At 46.6% G+C, this 19,535-nt stretch overlaps 1 protein-coding gene across 6 annotated transcripts in view; it reads left to right on the top strand.

The window, feature by feature from the left end:
• The window catches only part of FHOD3 (formin homology 2 domain containing 3), a 495,977-nt gene that overhangs the window by 282,285 nt on the left and 194,157 nt on the right, over positions 1-19,535 (top strand). For all 6 annotated transcript variants that reach the window (XM_082640045.1, XM_082640046.1, XM_082640047.1 and 3 more), the window contains exons 7-8: positions 11,345-11,456; positions 19,077-19,171. In XM_082640045.1, the coding sequence (XP_082496171.1) occupies positions 11,345-11,456; positions 19,077-19,171 (207 nt within the window). The remainder of the gene's footprint in view (positions 1-11,344; positions 11,457-19,076; positions 19,172-19,535) is intronic.

Genomic DNA, 19,535 nt, shown 5'->3' on the forward strand with positions numbered 1-19,535 from the left:
TTTCAGCAGCAGCCCTGGGTGCTGGCCCAAATCAAACTGGTAATTCACTATACCTCCCAGGTTTTGTTTTGTTTTTTTCCCCCACTCATCCACATTTGCCAGTTTCTTCCATTCTGCATCTCTGTGATTGTTTCACACCTAAGTGTAGAACTTTGCATTTTTTCCCATTGATTTCAGGCCAGAGTTCCAGCCTCAATATACTTTTGAACTTTGCTTTGCCCATTCATCACATTAACTCTTAATCTTAGTTTTATTTAATGTAAATTGAATAAACAGAGTTTCTGTGTCATTGACCAAAATGTCGACAAAGGCAAGGAATGTGTAAGCCAGTGCAGCCTGCAGGTCAGCACTGATCATTTAGGGCATTGGGACCATTTTAGTGCAATTAGTGGGAAGGCATCTAACTCTATGATCATCCAGTCTCCTCGTTTCTTCATTGAGTTCACAAGGTAGGCTGCATCTGGTGGTAAGGGTGGAGCTTTAGGGTCAGACAACCTGTGTGATCCTTTGGGTAGATTATTATTATTTTTCTATAAAATAGAGATAATAATCTATAAAATGAGGATAATAATAATGAAGAATATGTAAAACACTGAGCATTGTACCTGCACCTAAGTGCTCAGCGTTGTCAGCTAAAAACTCTTTTTCCATTTGTCCACCACCGCCTGTTTAAAAAAAGAAGAGATGCACTCAGCTTGCCAGGACCTGTTCACCTGGAAACTGCTGGTCCTGGCTGTTTCCCTCTCTTTTCTAAGTGCTCATGACACATTCATCCAAAATATGTCTTGCATGGGTAAAACTTCTATTCACTCTTTTGTCTTCTGTGTTTCATTTGGGCGATTTCTACTGACTTGTCATCAAGGAAACTGATTCTGTGTTGAGTCTTCCTGATGAACTTCTGAGCACATTTTTCATCTCCTTTAATGCTTATTTCCAGCATTTCCATTTGAGTCTTTCTTCTAGTTTCTCTCTGCTGAAATGTGTCATCTGCTCATGCAAGTTGTGTACCTTTTCCACTAGTTTTTAACATATTAATCATTGTGAATTTTATAGTTCCAGTATTGACTCAAGTCTTAAGTCTGGTTCAGTTGATGGCCTCATTTCTTGATAGCAGGGGTGGGGAGTTGGGGCTTTCCTGCATTTTTGTACATCTTGTAATTTTTGGTTGAAAGCTTGGTATCGTGTATAGGACAGTATAGATTGAGGTAGGTAGTATTTATGCCTGTAAATGGGCAAGTCTCTAACGCTAGGCTATTAGAGAGGTTGTCAGTCTGCTCTCGAGGGGAGCAGGGTTTGGATTTTGCTGTTGCTCTGGTATGTTCCTACACCACCAGTTTTCAAGTTCCTTAAGGTATTACCTTGTGCTTGAGGTGAAGACTGGTTTGCCAAAGGGTTTTTTTCTCAAAGTTCCTTTTTCACTGTCAGCTTTAGACCTTTTTCATGCGTCTGAGCCTCAGAGGGGATCTCTCTCCATGCTCCTGTCCCTCCGCTAGCGATAAGCACCAGTGACACTTCCTGGACTGGGCTTTCTCCATCATCTTTGTTTTCAACGTTGGTCTTCAGAAGGGTCAGTGTGCCTGGGTCTTGGGTGGGGGGGCTACCTCAGTGATCCTGTACCTCCCTCGGTAGTAGGGGACCACTAAAGTTCTGTGCTGAGGATAGTTTCCTGCTCCTGCCGCAGCAGCACTGAGTCTTATTCTTTTCCCTTCTCCTACGCCACCTGTGCGTCAGGGGCAACAAGATTTGCTGTCCTCCCTGTGGCTTACGGCTTTTGTCTCAGAGGAGAAGGCTCAGGGTGTAGTTTCCTGCCTGTCCAGGTGGTGTGGTGGCTGCTCCCCTCCTCCTATGGGGTGGTTGCTGTTGTTCTCGTTATCTGGTTGTGCATCCCCCAGCCTGCACCATGGGGAGACTTTCTTAGGTCTCCATCCCTGCCCCGATCTTCCTCGTGGTGCCGTGGAGGTCATTGGATAGAGGCTGTGAGTGCATGCTGAATCCCTCTGTGTCTGTAGTTCCCAGGGGCACCATACTCTCATGATAGACTATCCTTGGCCATTTGCTAAAACTGTGATCTGAGTTTGACTTGCTGCTCGGCATGGTGGCTCCATCTTCCTACTCTGCTCTACTTATATGGGCCATTGCTGTGTCCCACCTTTTCTTGGTGGAAGGAAAGCTGTTCCTTTTTAGAATTCATGCTATTTGGTTACCCTGAAATCCCATCTCTCTAGTGGATTCAAGAAAAGTTGATTTTAATGATTATTTGGCCTTTTTTCTTGTTAGGTTTGGAGCAACACTCTTTGTAGCTTTCTGAGTAGAAGCCAGAGGTTCAATTTTGTATATTTAAAAACACAATAAATAAAATACCATGAGACCTACTCAGGCAATGAATTCTATCAGATTTTTATGCTTAATCTTTCCAAATTACTTGAATTAATATGTATTTTATTAATAGAAATTTGGATTAAAACTAATTTCATCATGCAGTTAATGATAACAGATTGAAGAAAAAACAGCTAAAGTTTATTGGTGTAATATGAAATCTTGATATTAAAAAATAACCTTTTAAAACTTTTACTTATTTTTTTATGATTGTAAGAGTAATATATTCTCTTTGTATAAAACTTTAGAAATACAAAAAAAGTAAAAATCACCTGAAATGCTACTATATAGATATAAAGATTGTTAACTTTGTACGTTTCTTTCTACTTTTTTCTTTGAAATGTTCTTACATAGTTAACTCTAAATATATTATAAGCATTTTCCTGTATTATTATGGCATTTCAAAAACATAACATTTAATGCCTATGTAATATTTAATCATACAAGTGTACTGTAATTTATTTGATTTTTCTCATATTGTAAAATCAAATTGTTTCTAATTATGCACTATAGAGCTTCTTTGTGTCTTCATGAAAACACATTTAATGAATGAGGTTGTATTTCAATTTTTTCCATGTTTATCAATATTTCATTAGGTAAGATTTTTTAAATTCCGTAAGTTGTAATGGCAGGTTTAAGTAATATTTGTGTCAGAGATATTATGGGTGCAAAGAGCCAGCCTCCCCTTTATAGCTATTGCTCTTTTGCTGGTTATTTGGCTTCGTACACCCAGAAAACTAATTCTCACTGATTTGAGCTCTTGGATGCCCCCATATGTGGATAATCTCAGTGGAAGGGAAAAAAAAGGAAGTTTTACTAGTCATTGTTTGGGAAGAGAGAGAGGCCAGAGGTTCAAGCCAGACCTTAAAGGAGCCAGCAGGTTGAGGGGACCCCATGGTCTAGGATGAGTCTCCAGCCACAAAGCTGGAACAGCAGTTTCTTCAATCCACTCTGAGATGATCTACTTCAGGGAGCTGATATGTGGAAGGAACCACAACTCTCCAGAGGCTTATCGATAAACCAGAACGGCAGCTTCCTATTTTACACAGACAAGTTCCCCTGTGAATGTAACTGGGAGAAACAGGAGCAGGGGTGGGATTTTGACCCTTCTGCCCTTTTACGAAATGTGGCCAAGGACTAGAAACTGTGTTCTAGCTGCTGGAGAGAGTAAGAATGGGTGGTTCTGATATGGAAGACATCTGGGGTGATGTAAAAACCCCACAGTAGCCGATGTGCCATTCCTTAGGAAGAGATGTTCTTAGGGAGTTGGGTGGACAGGAGGACTGGAAGAAGCATAGGCTTCCTGGAGCCGCCCTGGGAATAGCCCTACAAGCTCAGGTTTGCCTTTGCCAGCACCGCTAACCCGCATCCCCGCATCCTCTCTCCACCTGCCAGTACTCACCTGCTCACCCTTCTCCACCCATCCAAGGAGATGTGAGCTGACTGCCAAATTCTTGCCAATAGCACATTCACCATTCCTGAGGTTTGCTTGTTGTCCACTGTCATGTTTCCAGAGCTGGCTATTTATATAAGAAAGTTCTTTAACTTTGGTTATTCCTTGGAGAAGGATATGTGTCACATTCCCCCAAGGCTTATGTTTTTGCACCAGAGGGAAAGATGGGGTTCCCTATAGTATAGTAGAAAGAATCAGATAGGCCTGGTTTTTCTTTGACTTCCTCCAGAAATTAGCTGCGTGACAAGTCACATAGCCTCCTAGACCAGGAGATTTTGCATCTGAAGATGGAGATATCACTCATGGGAAAAATCCCCACCCTGGTTGATTCCCCCCCTTCATTGTGCAGATACTATCAAGGTGTTTCTTCAGGCAGTATTTCAGTGCAGGGTTTTTGGTAGAGCTTAGTTAACAACAGTGGATTTATGTTACCTGTTATCAACTAACTCTTCATAGTTACATTGAGTATCCTAAGGGAAAGTTAGCACAGTGGATGTTTTCTGGTCTTGTCCACTTTTAGTCATTATTCTTTAAGAAACCTCCAGCTAAACCCCAGAATTTTATCTCAATAGAACATGTTCATTTGTAGCATTATTTACTCTTTTGACATTTATTTGAATTAGTTTTGAATAGTCTTCTGTATTTTACATTCTGTAAGATTTCCTACCACTGACTAGTAAAAACTTAAGGGATTACCAGCCTCACACTTGGCTACTCCATTAATCACCAAGTTGGTTCCCTTTCTGCAAATTGCACTGGGTCATAAACAGGTCAGCCATTAGGGCTTGAGGCAGGTGACTTCCTGTCCTGGCAGATGTGCCAACCTTAGTGTGTTCACCCCTCCCTCACAGAAACCTGAAAGCCACAGCTCAGAATTCTGGACTCAGGGAACATATTTGGGCCCATACTTTATTTCTGATAAGATCCACCTCATTTTGCAGACAACATCACAGAAGGGGAAAGATTTGGAGACCAAGGTATCTGTTTGATAACCAGTTACAAAAGCTTCCGGGCCCATTCTGAGCTTTTCACTTAGGAATTCTGAGCTTAAGTATATGTTTAAGAGAAGTTCTTAAAGATAAGTATCTTAAGTCACTTGAATTTTTTGTTGTTGTTAAAATATTTAGTATATTCTTAGTTCTGGTAAGCTTGTAAACAATGTGACAAAGCTTTGTGGATCCAGTTAACCTTACAATTTCTAATTCAGTTTTAATAACCAGCATCCCCTTCTATAACATATTTATTCTTTTTTAGTGGAAAATGAAACAAATAGAATGAAGCATGTCTTTCTAACCCCCTTTGTAATTTAAATCCTGAGGTTTGGAAATTGTTTTCTTTTTATGGTTGCTGAATTTTAGAAGAGGAGTAGGAATTTGGAGATTTCGGGGAATACTTTTATTTCTACCTAATAAGCAGCATATTTGACCTGCTAAGTGTAGTTGTTGGTTTTCTCTAAGTACAATAAAACATGAAGGGAGTTCTGGTTTGCTTTTAAGTGCAGAATTATTGAGAAGCTGCCTTTTATTCCTTTTCCATACGTCTGGTGGTTACATTTTATCCCAAACCTAGACACCCGGGTTCTGTACAGGCTGACTCCACGCCCTCCCTGTGGGTTGACCCAGAAAATTAAAAACAAAACAAAACCAAAAACCAGCCAAGCACTGTGTGGACACCATCCTCCTACTCTCAGTCCCTGCCTCCCTGACACGGAGGTGACGCTGGAGTCCCGAGTTGTTCATGCAGTTGTTCATGGAAGCTCAGTCCCTGACTGAGGCTTGACCTGACAAGCGCTGCATCCCTGGGTCATCAGGCATCCTTGTTCCTCTGAAGCCTCATGGCCCCTATTTTACACTGTGTAGGAGCGGAGAGTGAGAATGACAGTTGCAGCCAAGAGTAAGGCTCATACTTGTGAGAAGCACAGTTCAGTGTGGGCTGCATGTGCCTGTCCTTGTGCAAAGGGGTTGTCTCATATTCCTGTTATATACTGTGATTTAGTTGCATGTTTTAAAGCAATATAAAGCATAATTTATTATAATGGACAGCACTAAAATAGACTACAGTACTAGTTTTTCCTAGAATGTAATTATAGTTGACCTTTAAATTACACAGAGGTTAGGGACACAGACCCTCCCAGGAGTCAAAACTCCATGTATGAATTACAGTCAGCTCTCCGAATTTGTGGTTCCTCTGTATCCTCTGTTCTGTATCCATTGTTCTGCACCTGTGGATTCAACCAGCTGTGGATCATGTAATACTGTAGTACTTACTTTTGAAAAAAATCTGCATGTAAGTGGACCTGTGCAATTCAAAGGGTTATTCAAGGGTCAACTGTATATAAAAAGTAGGTAGGGCTTCCCTGGTGGTGCAGTGGTTGAGAATCTGCCTGCTAATGCAGGGCACATGGGTTCGAGCCCTGGTCTGGGAAGATCCCACATGTCATGGAGCAACTAGGCCCGTGAGCCACAACTACTGAGCCTGCGCGTCTGGAGCTTGTGCTCCGCAACAAGAGAGGCCGTGACAGTGAGAGGCCCGCGCGCCACGATGAAGAGTGGCCCCCGCTCTCCACAATTAGAGAAAGCCCTCAGATAGAAACGAAGACCCAACACAACCAAAAATAAATACATAAATAAATAAATAGCGTTCTCTTAAAAAAAAAATAGGTAATGTGTAGCCCAAAGGCTGAACCTCGACCCCCAGTGTGTTTCCTCCAACCCTAAAAAAGGAGGGTTTATTTGTGTTAGCAGGAACCCACAGGTTGTCACACGGCTCTTCGGCACCATGGAAGCCCCGAAGGGTGGCTGGATTAGCCCTGAGCCTGTCCAACTCTCTCTTCTCCCCACTGCAAGGGCCCTGCTCTGGGAAGCACTCTCTGTTCTCAGCAGCCTGGCTCCGAGGGCCCCTAACACAGTAACGCTCTCAGTTGTGTGGTATGGAGGTGTTCTGAGTCCTCTCTGCACAGCAGGATGACCATCTCCTTAAAGGCAGGGCTACAGCTTCCTGACTCCCTCAGGGAACCTCGCTGGGTGCTGGGCATCTGGAAGGCACTCAAGACATTGAAAGAAGAAGCAGAGCCTTTTGGGATTCGGAGGGACTTTAAATGGGCTCAGCCAGTTCACCCCCATCCGGGTTCTGAATTCCTTCTGCAATAGCCTTAGCAAGGGCCACTCAGAACCTCTGGATGTGGGGAACCTACTGCCCCAGCATCTGGTTGGTCTTAGAGCCACTGCTTCTGAGGCTGACTCCATGTTGCCATGTTTAACTGTTTTGTGACCAGTTTCTTTGTCTTCCCAAGTGATTGATGCTCCACAAGAATGGGAATCTATTCTTACTGATTTTCCCTCAGTGCTAGATGGATAGGCCGGTGTTTGAGCCTGTGAGTCATTGCAATGAAACCCCTCATTAGAACATGAAGGAGCACCAGGCGGAGATAAAAATGTCCTTGGAGTGTCACTGCCCTTTGAGAAGCCTTCAGTGTCTGAGCCACGCAGTGGGGTGTGTGCTGGCACCCAAGCCGCTTGTTCCCGCCCCCTCACTTGCGGTCCTTGCTCCTCCCACCACCGTGGGCCTGCCTCTGCTTACCCATCACTGGCCTCTGGTTTGCCTCTTCTCAGCAGGTCAGGAAGCTCAGTGGCCACTCTTGTTAGAATGTGTCTTAGGATAAGTGCTGTGGCACCAGGTGTGGATTTTTAAGAGCTTTGAGATGAGCGGCGTGTTTGGACTTGGAGGAATGGCTGTGTGGCCTCCATTGTGGCTATTTTGGAGGGTTTTGATAGCTTTCCAGGTTCTGGAGGGCATCAAATTAAGTGATTTCTGGAAAAATAAGGGTTTGATGTAGAAATCTTTTGAAGTCAGGTACTTTCATTACTTTCAAGTCTGTGCAGTAATGTTAGTGAGGTATTTATCAGGAGGAGTTCTGCTGGATGTGTTTTGATGGTTAGTTGGGACATGCTTGCAATTAGTACCTTTCATTTCCATAAAATTAACGTGCTAATGCTCTTTTTCTAAAGTAGTTTAACCATCTAATATGTTTGTGATTAATTTCACATAGTAAGTCTTCCAAACATAAATAAATGCCCACTTAGACTCAGTAGAGGCCAAATTTGTAGAAACCTAAAATCATGAATCAGAAGAGTTTAGGGATTTTTAAAAAATAAAATAACAGTGCCAAAAGGTCTCTAAACAGAGCCTTTATTGCAAAGGAGAAGATGACATGAATAGACATGTTGAGACTCATAGAGAAAGAAGGCGCTCTGAGAAAACAGTCAGTGGTTTCTTACTTAGAGAGCCTCATATGCGAGAGTGGGTCCCTGGGACCATGCCGGCCAAGGCCCCGTGACCACAGAGATGCCCAGAAGGGGGTCCTGCTGAGACCAGCTGATGGGGGAGTGGGCTGGGCAGCAGCCAGGTTCTTTCCCATGAAGGCACTGAGGAGGCTTAAACCACATAATAATAGTGTACCCACTGAGGAGGGTGCCAAGCCTGGGCTTGCTGGGTTGTTTTATTTACTTGAAGAAACTTTTTTCAGCTCTCAGCCTACAAAGATAGTACAGTTCATCATGCCATGCCTTCCCCTCCTGCCCCCAACCTTGTAGTTGCTGAGAAAAATACTCTGGAATTTAGTCTGTTCTCAGGGAGAGCAGAGAATGTAGGACTCAGGTTATGAAGTTGAAGACGTTCTAAAGAGTTCAAAGCCCTCACAAGAACTCAGGTCCCACTGCGATAAGGATGTCGCTGTGAGGACAGAAGCCCAATACGCTGGTTGTCCTCCGTGAAGTTGTCGGGGCATGGAGTGGGGGATACGAGGCTGGCTACACATACATTAGTGGTTGGGTGTGCAGAGCAAACCTCGGTGAAAAGGGTGTGCCAGCCTGCCCTTCGTGTGCAATACCGACCCAGTAGTTCCTCGGGGCAGATGCTGTTTCCTGTGTGTCAAATAAAATAGCATCTCCGCCACCAGGTAGCTTCTGCTCTAGTCGGGGGCAACAGAGGAATATCAGGTGAACAAACTTGTATGTAGCGATTTCAGGTCATGATAAAGGATGTGAAGAAAATAGAACAGGGTGATGTGAGTGACCAGGGGGCTCCTTTAGATGAAGTAGTCAGGAAGCCACTTCCCATGAGGGGAAATTTCTCAGACCTGGAAGATAAGGAAAGGCCAGTCCTGTGGTGACTGGTTAGGGAATAGCCAATGAGAAGACTGAGTCATGCACAAGCTTCAGTATGTGAAAAGCGCATGGTCACATGACTAAAGAGAGGTGGCTGATGGAAGCTCCCTGGGTAGAGGGAGAGTGACAGGACATGAGGTCAGAGGGCTTGGCAGAGGCATAAAGCCCACAGGGGTGGATTCCACCCTGATTGTGACACAGAGCGAATACAGGGTTGACAGTGCCCGGGTCACTCTGGCTGCAATCTGGAGAATGGACTTCATGGTGACGAGCTCAGAAGTACTTAGGAGGCTCTCATGGTGGACAGGGAGATGGAGATGTGGATGGAGTCAGGGCAAGGACAGCCGCTGACAGCCCTGGGCGATGGCCTCATCATAGGATTGGGTGGGAGAAGGGCAGGGTGACTCCCGCTTGCACTCAGTGGATGGCGGGGCCTTGTCCTGAGGTGGGGACTGTGGAAGGAACGTGCTGGCCGTGGTCGGTGGGATGGAATGAGCATGAGTGCAAATCAAGAGTTCTCTTTGGGCCATACTGAATTTGAGGGCCTGTAAGCATTCGAGTGGCAATGTCAGGGGCCAGGCCTGGAGAGCCCTGAGCCATAGATGGGACTTAAAACTAAGAGCCTAGATCAACTCACCTAGAGAGAGTGCACGGCAAGGGACCAGGGGGAGTAGTGAGCTCTGAGGCCTTCCCACACCTGGAGGTTGAGCTCTTCAGAAGGAGCCAGCAAAAGAGTAGCCACCCAGGTAGGAGACTGCGGTCAGCCATGGTGAGAGGAAATTGCTTCTGGAGGGAGCAGTTGATTGTGTCACGTGCTGCTGAGGGTTGAGCCAAAATGAGCACAGAAGAGTAACCACCGACCAACACGGAGGTCATCGGCAACCTTGACAAGAGTAATTTAATCTGTGCGGTGGAGGTAGAAGCCCCGTCAGATTGGATTGAGGAGTCCATGGGAAGTGAGGAAGGGGCGCCAGGGAGGGTGGCAACTCTTTTGAAATGTTTTCCTATAACTTGGAGCTGGGAACCACGGCACTGGCTGGAGAGAGATGTGGAATCAAGGAAAAGCCAGCTGGTTTACTAGGGAAGTATGACAGGAGAAGGGGCAAGGGGTAGGGGGAGGTGCATGTATTTGGAGCAATGCCTGTGGGTGGGTGGTGGTTTCACGCTGTTTCCCGCGGCGTGTGCAGGGCTCCAGTTCTCCCCTAACGCGTACACATGCCCCTAATAATTCGATGTGAGCTGATGCCTACGGGGGCACTGGGCCTTTCTCCTCTGCAGAGTGAGTAGAGAGCCTGGAGCCGATTCTCCATGGCCACGGGGGTGGGGCGAGGGGGCGTGGGCTGATTGGCTGGTCCTTACCTGATCCATTCATTCAGCGAGCAAACATGGCTGAGCCCATTCTGTGCCAGGTGTAGTTGCAGGCCCTTCAGGCATGATGCAGATCAGCCCCTGTCCCCTAGAAAGTGCTTTCTGCCGGTGGGGGGCGGGGCACTGCCCAGCCACCTGCTGCGGGTGGGAGGACCAGGCCCGAGGCAGGTTTGCTGTTTCTCAGAAGCAAGATTTGAACCCATTTTCAGGAGGAAGTTGGTGTGTGAGTTCCTTGAGAAGGAGGTGCTTGGAAGGAAGTGGGGTGCAGGAAAGGAGACTGTGGGTGGAGGTAGCAGCTGCAGCACCTATGGGAACAGGCAGGGAGCTGAGCTGGAACCCCCAGGCTGCCACAGTCCCCCAGCTGCTGAGCTGAGTTAGGGACCTGCGGTAGCATCAGCTGGGAGGTTGGGGAATTTCTCTGGGTAAGTGACCCTCGGCCCACGTGAAGGAGGGCCCCTGGGCTCCGTGTGGCTCCTCGTGGGTGCAGTGCTCTGGGCCCAGGACTGTGGGGTGAGGCCCCAGGCAGACCTCTCTGCAGTTTTAAGGACCAGGACTTGGTTCAGGTGACCTATTGTGACCCTGGACAAGTCATTTAACCTGCTGTGCCTGCTTCCTCACCAGAAAAATGAGAATCGATTGTTCTACTTCAGAATGATCTAGTCTGGATAAAATGAAGTAACCAACCCAGCAGCTGTTACCTCGTTTGTTGAGAGACCATTGGTGTGAGCTCTGGGGCCAAAGGCCTTGTGTTCAAATTCTGGTTCTATTTCTAGCTGTGCCATCTTGGGCAGGGGACTCTGTGCCTCAGTTTCCTGACCTGTGCAATGGAGACAATACTAACGCCTGCCTTCTGAGGCATCCATTGAAGGAATCTGTGTAATTGCTGAGAAGAGGGGCTGGATGCCAGCTGCTGTTAGGACGAAGCTTTCAGGCATCCCCGCCGTGTCTGCAGCTACACGATGGTTGTATCTTTTCTCTGCAGTTCCGTCTGGTGGTGAAGACAGCCATGAAGCTGCTGCTGGTCTTTGTGGAGTACTCAGAGTCCAATGCACCTCTTCTGATTCAGGCCGTCTCTGCTGTCGACACAAAAAGGGGTGAGTGGTCCCTGCCCACTATGTCATCGAAGTAGAAGTGCCTAATGTAAGAAGGCTTCCACTTTTTACGTGTTCAAAACAGAATTAAGAATGAACAGGGGCTTCCCTGGTGGCACAGTGGTTGAGAATCCGCCTGCCGATGCAGGGGACACGGGTTCGTGCCCCGGTCCGGGAAGACCCCACATGCTGTGGAGAGGCTGGGCCCATGAGCCATGGCCACTGAGCCTGCGCGTCCAGAGCCTGTGCTCCGCAACGGGAGAGGCCACAACAGGGAGAGGCGCGCGTACTGGAAAAAAAAAACAAACAGAAAAAACAGATGAACAGAATTCCCTTTGTGTGGACTTCCCACTGCAGGAAACATATATTTTAGGATAGTTAAGTGTACACAGATTAGGTTAGGGAGGGAACATTGAAAGAAAAGCACTGCTGGGCTAACCCATAAAGCTAACCCAGCTCATCTTTATGCTGTCTTCAGCCTCCGCGACTGAACACACAGCACCAGTTCCTTACCCTCTTTTCCCATCCTGTTGGGATCACTCTGACTCCTTCCTCTCTTCCCCTCACACCTGCTCTGTTGGCTCTGACCCCTAGATGTTCCTTGAATGTTCTCTCTTCCCTGCATCCCACACCCTCACCATCTCTCACCTGGCATCCCTTGCCTCCCTGAATGTTCTCCCTTCCCTGGCATGCCCACCCTCCCCTCTGCTATTGGAGGATTCTTCTGAAGCACAAATATGGCCACATCGTTTTCCATCTAAAACCCGCCAGTGGCTTCCCGGTGCCCACAGGATTAGGACCTGACCCTTCGCCATCTAGCCCCTATCCACCCGTCACCCCCGCCTCCTACCCGGCTTGCAGCACACCCTCATGCTCTCAAAGCCCTCACGCGTCCCTATTCTCTGCTGTGCGGTTGTCACTGCCCGTCTCCCATGAGTGTGTGCCCTGCTCAAGGGCAGGATGTCTGTCTCTTCTTGGTGTCCCAGCACCTGGCTGGCCCATAGCAGGCAGGCCTGCTGTACACACTTGATGACGAATGAGCTTTGGATTTGGTTTACTGTAAAGCAGGCTGTGGCTCCTATAATACTGTGAAGACTGAAGCTAAAATGGGGTTTTTTGTTTTGTTTTGTTCTTTTAAAAATATTTTGGTTTTGTTCCTCAGTAGGACATTTTTATTAATATTATCATCCCCACAAAGACTCTAACAAGAACAAAAACTTGATAACATTAATTTTTTTCTTTTCATAACAGTAACACTCTGTAGAAAATTTGGAAAAAACAATGTAAAGGAGACCGTAAAAAATCACCTCTAATCTCACCAGAGAGAATTGTTGTTAACATGTTGGTGTATGGTTTTGTGTATGTGTGTGTCTCTGCATGTGCACACACATGTTTATGGACAAGTCAGCCGAGGGACAACTGTCAAAAAGGAATGAGAGGCCTCAGTAGTCCTCTTTGATTCAAACCACTTGTGTCTCTGACTTAGCATTGCTCAGAGACCCACATCCAGGGCTGAATCCAAAGATGAAAGAAAGCAGCTTACTAGTTGCTTTGAAAGTTTGAATATAAGTTAATGAAAGCCATCCAGGACCGTGAGCTGGGCTCCTGCACTTTCCCCACAAACACACAGGCAGACCTCAGTCCCCAGCTCGGTAGATTGCAGGCTGGAGGGGACTCCAGGCCTGTGTGTAGGTGTATCACAGAGGCGGTCCCTAGTGTGTGGTCGGGGGCTGTGAGTCTGGAAAGTGGATCCCAGACAGGGGCGGGTTTCTTTCTGCCACAGCCTGTTGCCATCTGAAGCATGAGCATGAAGACCGTCATGGCCTCAAGAGCAGATCAATGAGATTCCCTGAGAATCCTAATGAAGGCTCTTAATGGCTCAGAAGCCAGGCTAGGCTTTCCCAGGGCCAGTCAATGAGGCCTAAGGCCAAAGGTGGGTATTTGTGGAGAGACTGAGGCCAATCCTTTCATCTGTCCTTGGAAGATTCGTACTCCATCCTCCAACTCTGGGGGTTGCTTTAGGACAATTAGCGGACTCTTCATTTTCCTGTCCTAAATTTCAGGTAACCCATGGGCCCTTGTCAAGGGAGCCATGTTAGAGGGGACAACTTTCTTGTGACCTTGAGGTTCTCCTTTGGCTTCATTGGGTTGGGAGCTCATAGTTTCCTTCCTCGGACTGCACATTTCATGGAGGGCATGTTGTGGAGGTAGAGGAGTGATCCCGAGGGCACTCTACCCCCAAGACTCTACCTGCAGACCCAGTCAGAGGCTCTCAGCTATACTCTCTCCCCCAAGACAAAACAATGGCCATCTTTTCCCAATTTGTAAAAATATAAAATCAAAACAGCCAAGGGGTTGCTTTTTCAATGTCACGATTTTTGCCTATAAAATTTATTAAGCTTCTGGAAAGTGCTTTCATCTGTCTGCTATTGATCACTAGTGGCTGAGAACAGAAAGGAACAACACTGATGGAAAAACTCAGCCATAGCATATCACGTGTGGTTCATTCCCATGTTTCTCTATGGCATGTGTGGTCTCAGCCATGATTTTATAACATATACGTATAACATCACCCTCTTTTACTGCTAGTAAAATTGTTCCTGAACCCTGTGCTGGAACTGGACATCTAAATATGTCATGCTCTTCTGCAGGGAGCAGCGTGACTAGCAGGTGTGTTTCCACCTGGCAAGGTTAGAAGCTGCTCTCGCTCTCCAGTCCCCTCTCAGCTGGACCAGCAGGTAGACAGACGCGCCAGAGGTGACTGAGGGCCAGCCGAGTACGTCCATTTCCACACAAGTTTATAAATAAGCCATAAATTTGACTCCTCAAGGTGGCTTTAGACTCATTTTGGGGGGGATAGGGTGGAGAATGGGCATGTTATAGACTTTTTTAGTAGAAAGGAATTCTTTTGGATGATGAAAACTGTTAAGTTTAAAGAATCAGCAAAGAAAATCAACAGATGAGCTAAAAGACCTCAAAAATTACTACCACCTACAGCAGATGAAGTTGTCTGAGAACAAATTCCTCTGGTTGCTTTATAAACATCACACATCCCACACGTGGGTTAACTAGAAGTGTTCATTTCTGAGCATGGATGGACAATTTGCTGTTAGGCCAAGAGTGGGCCAGTTAGGGAGAAGCAATAAAAGCTGAGGGATCTAGGTGTTTCACAGAGACTAATAAATATGCATGAATTAATGAAAATTAAACGGGCCCCATTTGATCCCAGCAATTGCCCCTTTGGTTGAGGGGCTAGAATGAAATGGTGGATTGGAGTTAGTCTCTAGGGCATGGCTCAGTGTCACACCTGTCTGCGCATACTGCAGGGGCAGACTCTATTTTTTTTAAGATTTATTATTTATTTATTTATTTATTTTTGGCTGCATGGGGTCTTGGTTGTGGCTTGCGGGATCTTCGTTGAGGCATGAGGGATCTTTTGTTGCGGCACGCGGGCTGCTCTCTAATGGTGGTGTACAGGGTTTTTTTCTCTCTCTAGTTATGGCACGCAGGCTCCAGAGCATGTGGGCTCTGTAGCTGTAGTGCACGTGTTCCAGAGCATGTGGGCTCTGTAGTTTGTGGCACGCGGTCTCTCTAGTTGAGGCGCGCAAGCTCCGTAGTTGTGGCACGTGGGCTTAGTTGCCCTGCGACATGTGGGATCTTAGTTCCCTGCCCAGGGATCTAACCTGCGTCCCCTGCATTGGAAGGTGGATTATTTACCACCGGACCACCAGGGAAGTCCCAGGGGCAACTGTTTTGTCTGCATCTTCAAGTCAGTTTCCCTTCCTAGTGGATGGGGCCAGGCAGGAAGAGAGAAAGGCAGTAAGCACTCATGGAAGCCCACGGGAGGGCCTTGCTTTGTCATTTTGCTATCATCAGAGACTTCCTTTCCTGGGGACCTTCGCTGTGGTGATTAACAGGAAACTGGTCGAGAACCCTCTGTGCCCCTGAGCAGGGTGCCCCTCCCTCTGACTGTATGAGTTTGCCTCTCAGACACAGGGGGAGGCACTTATTTTGTTACCCACAGACTGGGTAACTTATTTTGAAATTTCAGTCATAAATCTTGAGTCCTGCTAATTTGGTTCAGCACTGCTTTTGAAGAAGTTCCATTTTTCATTTGAATGTGAGGTGAGGAGATATGACATAATTTTTAACCACGTGTCTAACGCATGATTAACGGGAAAAAGAATCCAGCCGTCTTTTCAAGAGATCCCGTCTCTGACTTCTGCTCAAGGATACATTGCTCTGTGAAGAATGCACACAGCGTGGTGGAGGTTAGAGTGGGCAGAACTCAAGCTCTGTTTCCATTGCTTCTTCGAGCAGAAGCATACCTGTTAAGTATTCATTGGTCACGCTGAAAGGCTTGGAACATGCTGCTGGGACCTTCTATTTGAGCGTTAGACCAACTTGGGTACAAGGCATCGTGCAAAATAGCTTACTATTTTCTTTTGGGTTTAATACAGAGACAGGGGGAGAGTAAGAGGGAGAAGTACTGAGCGGTTTATTCTGGGTTGAGGGAGGAGTGCTTGGTTTGGTGGGAGGAGGACCCTGGCCTGGGAGCCTGTGTGGAAGGCCTGTGGGTCCGTGTGGGTGTCCTCCACCCACCACCACCACGGCAGTGGCAGCTACTGCTGTTCGAGTGCCTGCCATGCCACAGACGCTGTTCTAAGCATTCTTCATATAAAACGCATTTGTTTGATGAATATTTAAGTGCCAACCACATGCTTGCAAACATCAGAGAAAAGCCAGGCTGTCATGGAACCTACACTCACTGCAGTGTTTGGGGTGGAGGAAGGGGAGGTGGAGTTGGAGGGAGACGGATGATAATGATGAAGGAAATGACTGTCTCCTGACGTTCTCCATCAGTGCTCAGGAGAATTGACAAAGGGCTCTACCTCCACGACACCTCACAGTGAGCCTCTAGGGTGGATCCGATCCCTGCAGGTTAGACGCGTCTCTCTAGCCTCTGTTCATTCCACCACTTTGGGGCTCGGTTTCGTTCTCTGTTATGTGAAGGGAGAAGATCGTGTGGTTTATGATTCTAATACAGGACCATCCCCTACCTACACGTACACACACGTAAACCCCAAATGGAGCAACAAAGGTGATGCTGGTGGGGGTGAACTGGACCATTTAGTTCTGACAGGTGGCAGCTCTTGGGACAGTTATGACTGCTGGTGCTTGACACAGGCCAGCTGGAGCCCTGCCAGGGCTATTTGTGTTGAACTAGAAGGTTTCTTCCCCTTCATTCTTCTAAGAAGTTTCTATTTTCTGGTCCCCAAACAGTCAAAGGACAATGAACATTTATCCCAACAGTGTATGAATACTTGCAAATTTCCAGTCTTGAAATCCTTAAATGGTAAAAAGGGAATCAGAGGGCTTCCCTGGTGGCGCAGTGGTTGAGAGTCTGCCTGCCGATGCAGGGGACACGGGTTTGTGCCCTGGTCCAGGAAGATCCCACATGCCGCAGAACGGCTGGGCCCGTAAGCCATGGCCGCTGAGCCTGCGCGTCTGGAGCCTGTGCTCCGCAATGGGAGAGGCCACAACAGTGAGAGGCCCGTGTACCGCAAAAAAAAAAAGGGAATCAGATATTACAGCTGAAGAACACGGTTTTTAATTAAGCCAGTGTTTGAGTGTTTTCATTATAATGGATAAACTGGTGCACAGATATGTGTGTCTGCATGAGAGAGGAAGAGAGGAGATAGTCCAGGTACATCCCTCTCTCTGGGATGCCTGCGGTTGCTTCTTGTCCTTTCCTTCCCCAGGCCCTGTTTGACATGTGTGGCTCCAAAGTAAGGAACCAGGAAGCAGTTCTGGGCCCCCGAGCCCCACTAGGAATCCTTTGCACTGATGCTCTCTCTCTTGCATAGGCTTTTCTTTATGCATATGTGGGGAACCCAGTAGAACTCGTGTTTTCGTGTTTTGTACTGAGGTTGGGTGTGAGTGTGAATGACGGAAGTTGTCCTTGTTATAAACATGAGCAAAGGCACTTGGAATGCTTGACCTATACCTGGACAGTGAGACCCATGACCTACTGACCACACTGATTGTCTTGAGGGTGGAAACAGTTACTTTGCTGGGCTTTGAAGAACAGGTGTGGACTTCAAAATAGTTTGATGATAAAGATCAGCAAGGAGATGATTTTCAACAGTTAGCAGGAAAGGATCATACTTTTGTGTTCACAGTAACAAAGGGTCATAGAAGCTTAGCCCATAGGTTCATAGTTTGGACCAACTGGGCAGCTAGTCCAAAGGAAAAGGCTTTTTGTTCCCTTGCTGGGAGCACCAACAGACCTGTACATCAAACTACATCTGTGGCTTTCACATTGTATAGTAGGTGCCTATTCCTTTTAAAAGTCTCCTGTCTTCTTTTCTTACTGTGTGTATTTAACCCTCTGGCTCTTTTAAAACTGCCCCAGTTTAACCCACCCATGCCCTCTCAGGGGCCTCCAGTCACTAGTCAGACATTTTATTGAGCACCTACTATGTGCCGGGCACTTTGCCAAGGGCACAGAGATAAGACAGGACACATCACTGCCCTTGGGGAGCTTTTGTTCTCAAAGCCAGGAAATCAGCTCTGACATAACCCATCCATGAATCAGCATTTGGAATCCACTGGTTTTAGGTCATTTCAGACTTTACTTTTTCAGCAAAAATAAGCCCTCCCTTTGAGATCTTTATAGAGAAGGCAGGAAAGAGCTGCACGTTCCACACCGCCACACCAAGGGCAAGGCAATACTTCACTGCAGATGTTTATCTCCAGCGTAGGAAATCACATCAGGGTGTCGTGTACCCTTTGTGGCCTTGGCCTTGGCTTGGCGATCCTGAACGTGGAGGGTTTCCCTGCCCTCCCTGGAGCCACGGGACAGCCTCCAGGAGCCTCCCCCTGGAGCCCCACTGAGGAGTCACCTCTTGCACCAAACCTTCCTCGACCATCACACTGCAAGAGACAGACCTCCCTTGCTGAGTGACAGGCTTGGCTAAGCGCTTTGCCTTCTAAGTGCTTTTACCCTGTGCTGAGGTGTGTTCCTGTACTTATGCCTAACTGTTCCATTTGATTATAAGCCTCTTGATGACAGACTCCCAGAGACCCAGTTCCTTGGTACCTGGTTGATGCTTAAACAGTTATTTGTGCCTTGATTGAATAGAGATAATATACTTCTGTTCTTGAAATGTTTGCTAGATGGACATTTCACAGTTATTGTTTGAAGTCCATTGCTAGAGTGACTGTAAAGCTCTCCTGCATCCCCTTTCCTTGCAGGAGATGGACATACAGAGAGTACTTACAAAGAATTTCCACACTTGGAGAGTAAAATGCATGGTCTAAAAAAGCTGCATATGAATGGATTTTTAAAAAATCACCTATTTAGTATAAAGGGAACTTTTCAAACAGATAGGCATCCTGACGCTGAAGAGTATACACTTTCAAGTAGACAGCGATGACATGGTATATCGTCTCCTAATTGGAAACATATTCAAGTCCATCCTAAGAATTGTGTCATGTTTTGAAATTTGGTGACTGAAAGGCACTGCCATCATTGGGTGATAAGTCTCTGGATAAACTGTGATGTGAATTGGACAAGGAGTGTTGAATTGCTGTTTCTAATGATTTTTGCTTTATTCCTAGGAGTCAAACCTTGGTCAAATATCATGGAAATCCTGGAGGAAAAGGATGGGGTCGACACGGAGTTGCTGGTTTATGCAATGACTTTAGTGAACAAGGTCGGTTGATGTTTGTTATCGGTTGAACTGTGTCCCCCCCCACCCCAAAAGATGTGTTCCCGTAGATGTGTTCCTGAAGTCCTAACCCCTGGTACCTGTGCATGTGATCTTAGTAGGAAATAGGATCTTTGCAAATGTAATCAGGTTAAGATGAGGCCATTAAGGTGGGCTCTAATCCAATAGGACTGGTGTCCTTATAAGAAGAGGAAAAGAGATACACATAGAGGGAAGACAAGGTAGACACACATATAGGAGGAAGACAGCCAGTGAAAGCAGGGGCAGAGATTGGAGTGATACATCTATAAGCTGAGGACCGCCAAAGGATGCTAAGGATTGTCAGCAGCCAATCCCGGGTGAAGCAGGG

The sequence above is a fragment of the Mesoplodon mirus genome (assembly GCF_964341445.2).
Source record: "Mesoplodon mirus genome assembly, chromosome: 13".
NCBI classification, from domain to species: domain Eukaryota; kingdom Metazoa; phylum Chordata; class Mammalia; order Artiodactyla; family Ziphiidae; genus Mesoplodon; species Mesoplodon mirus.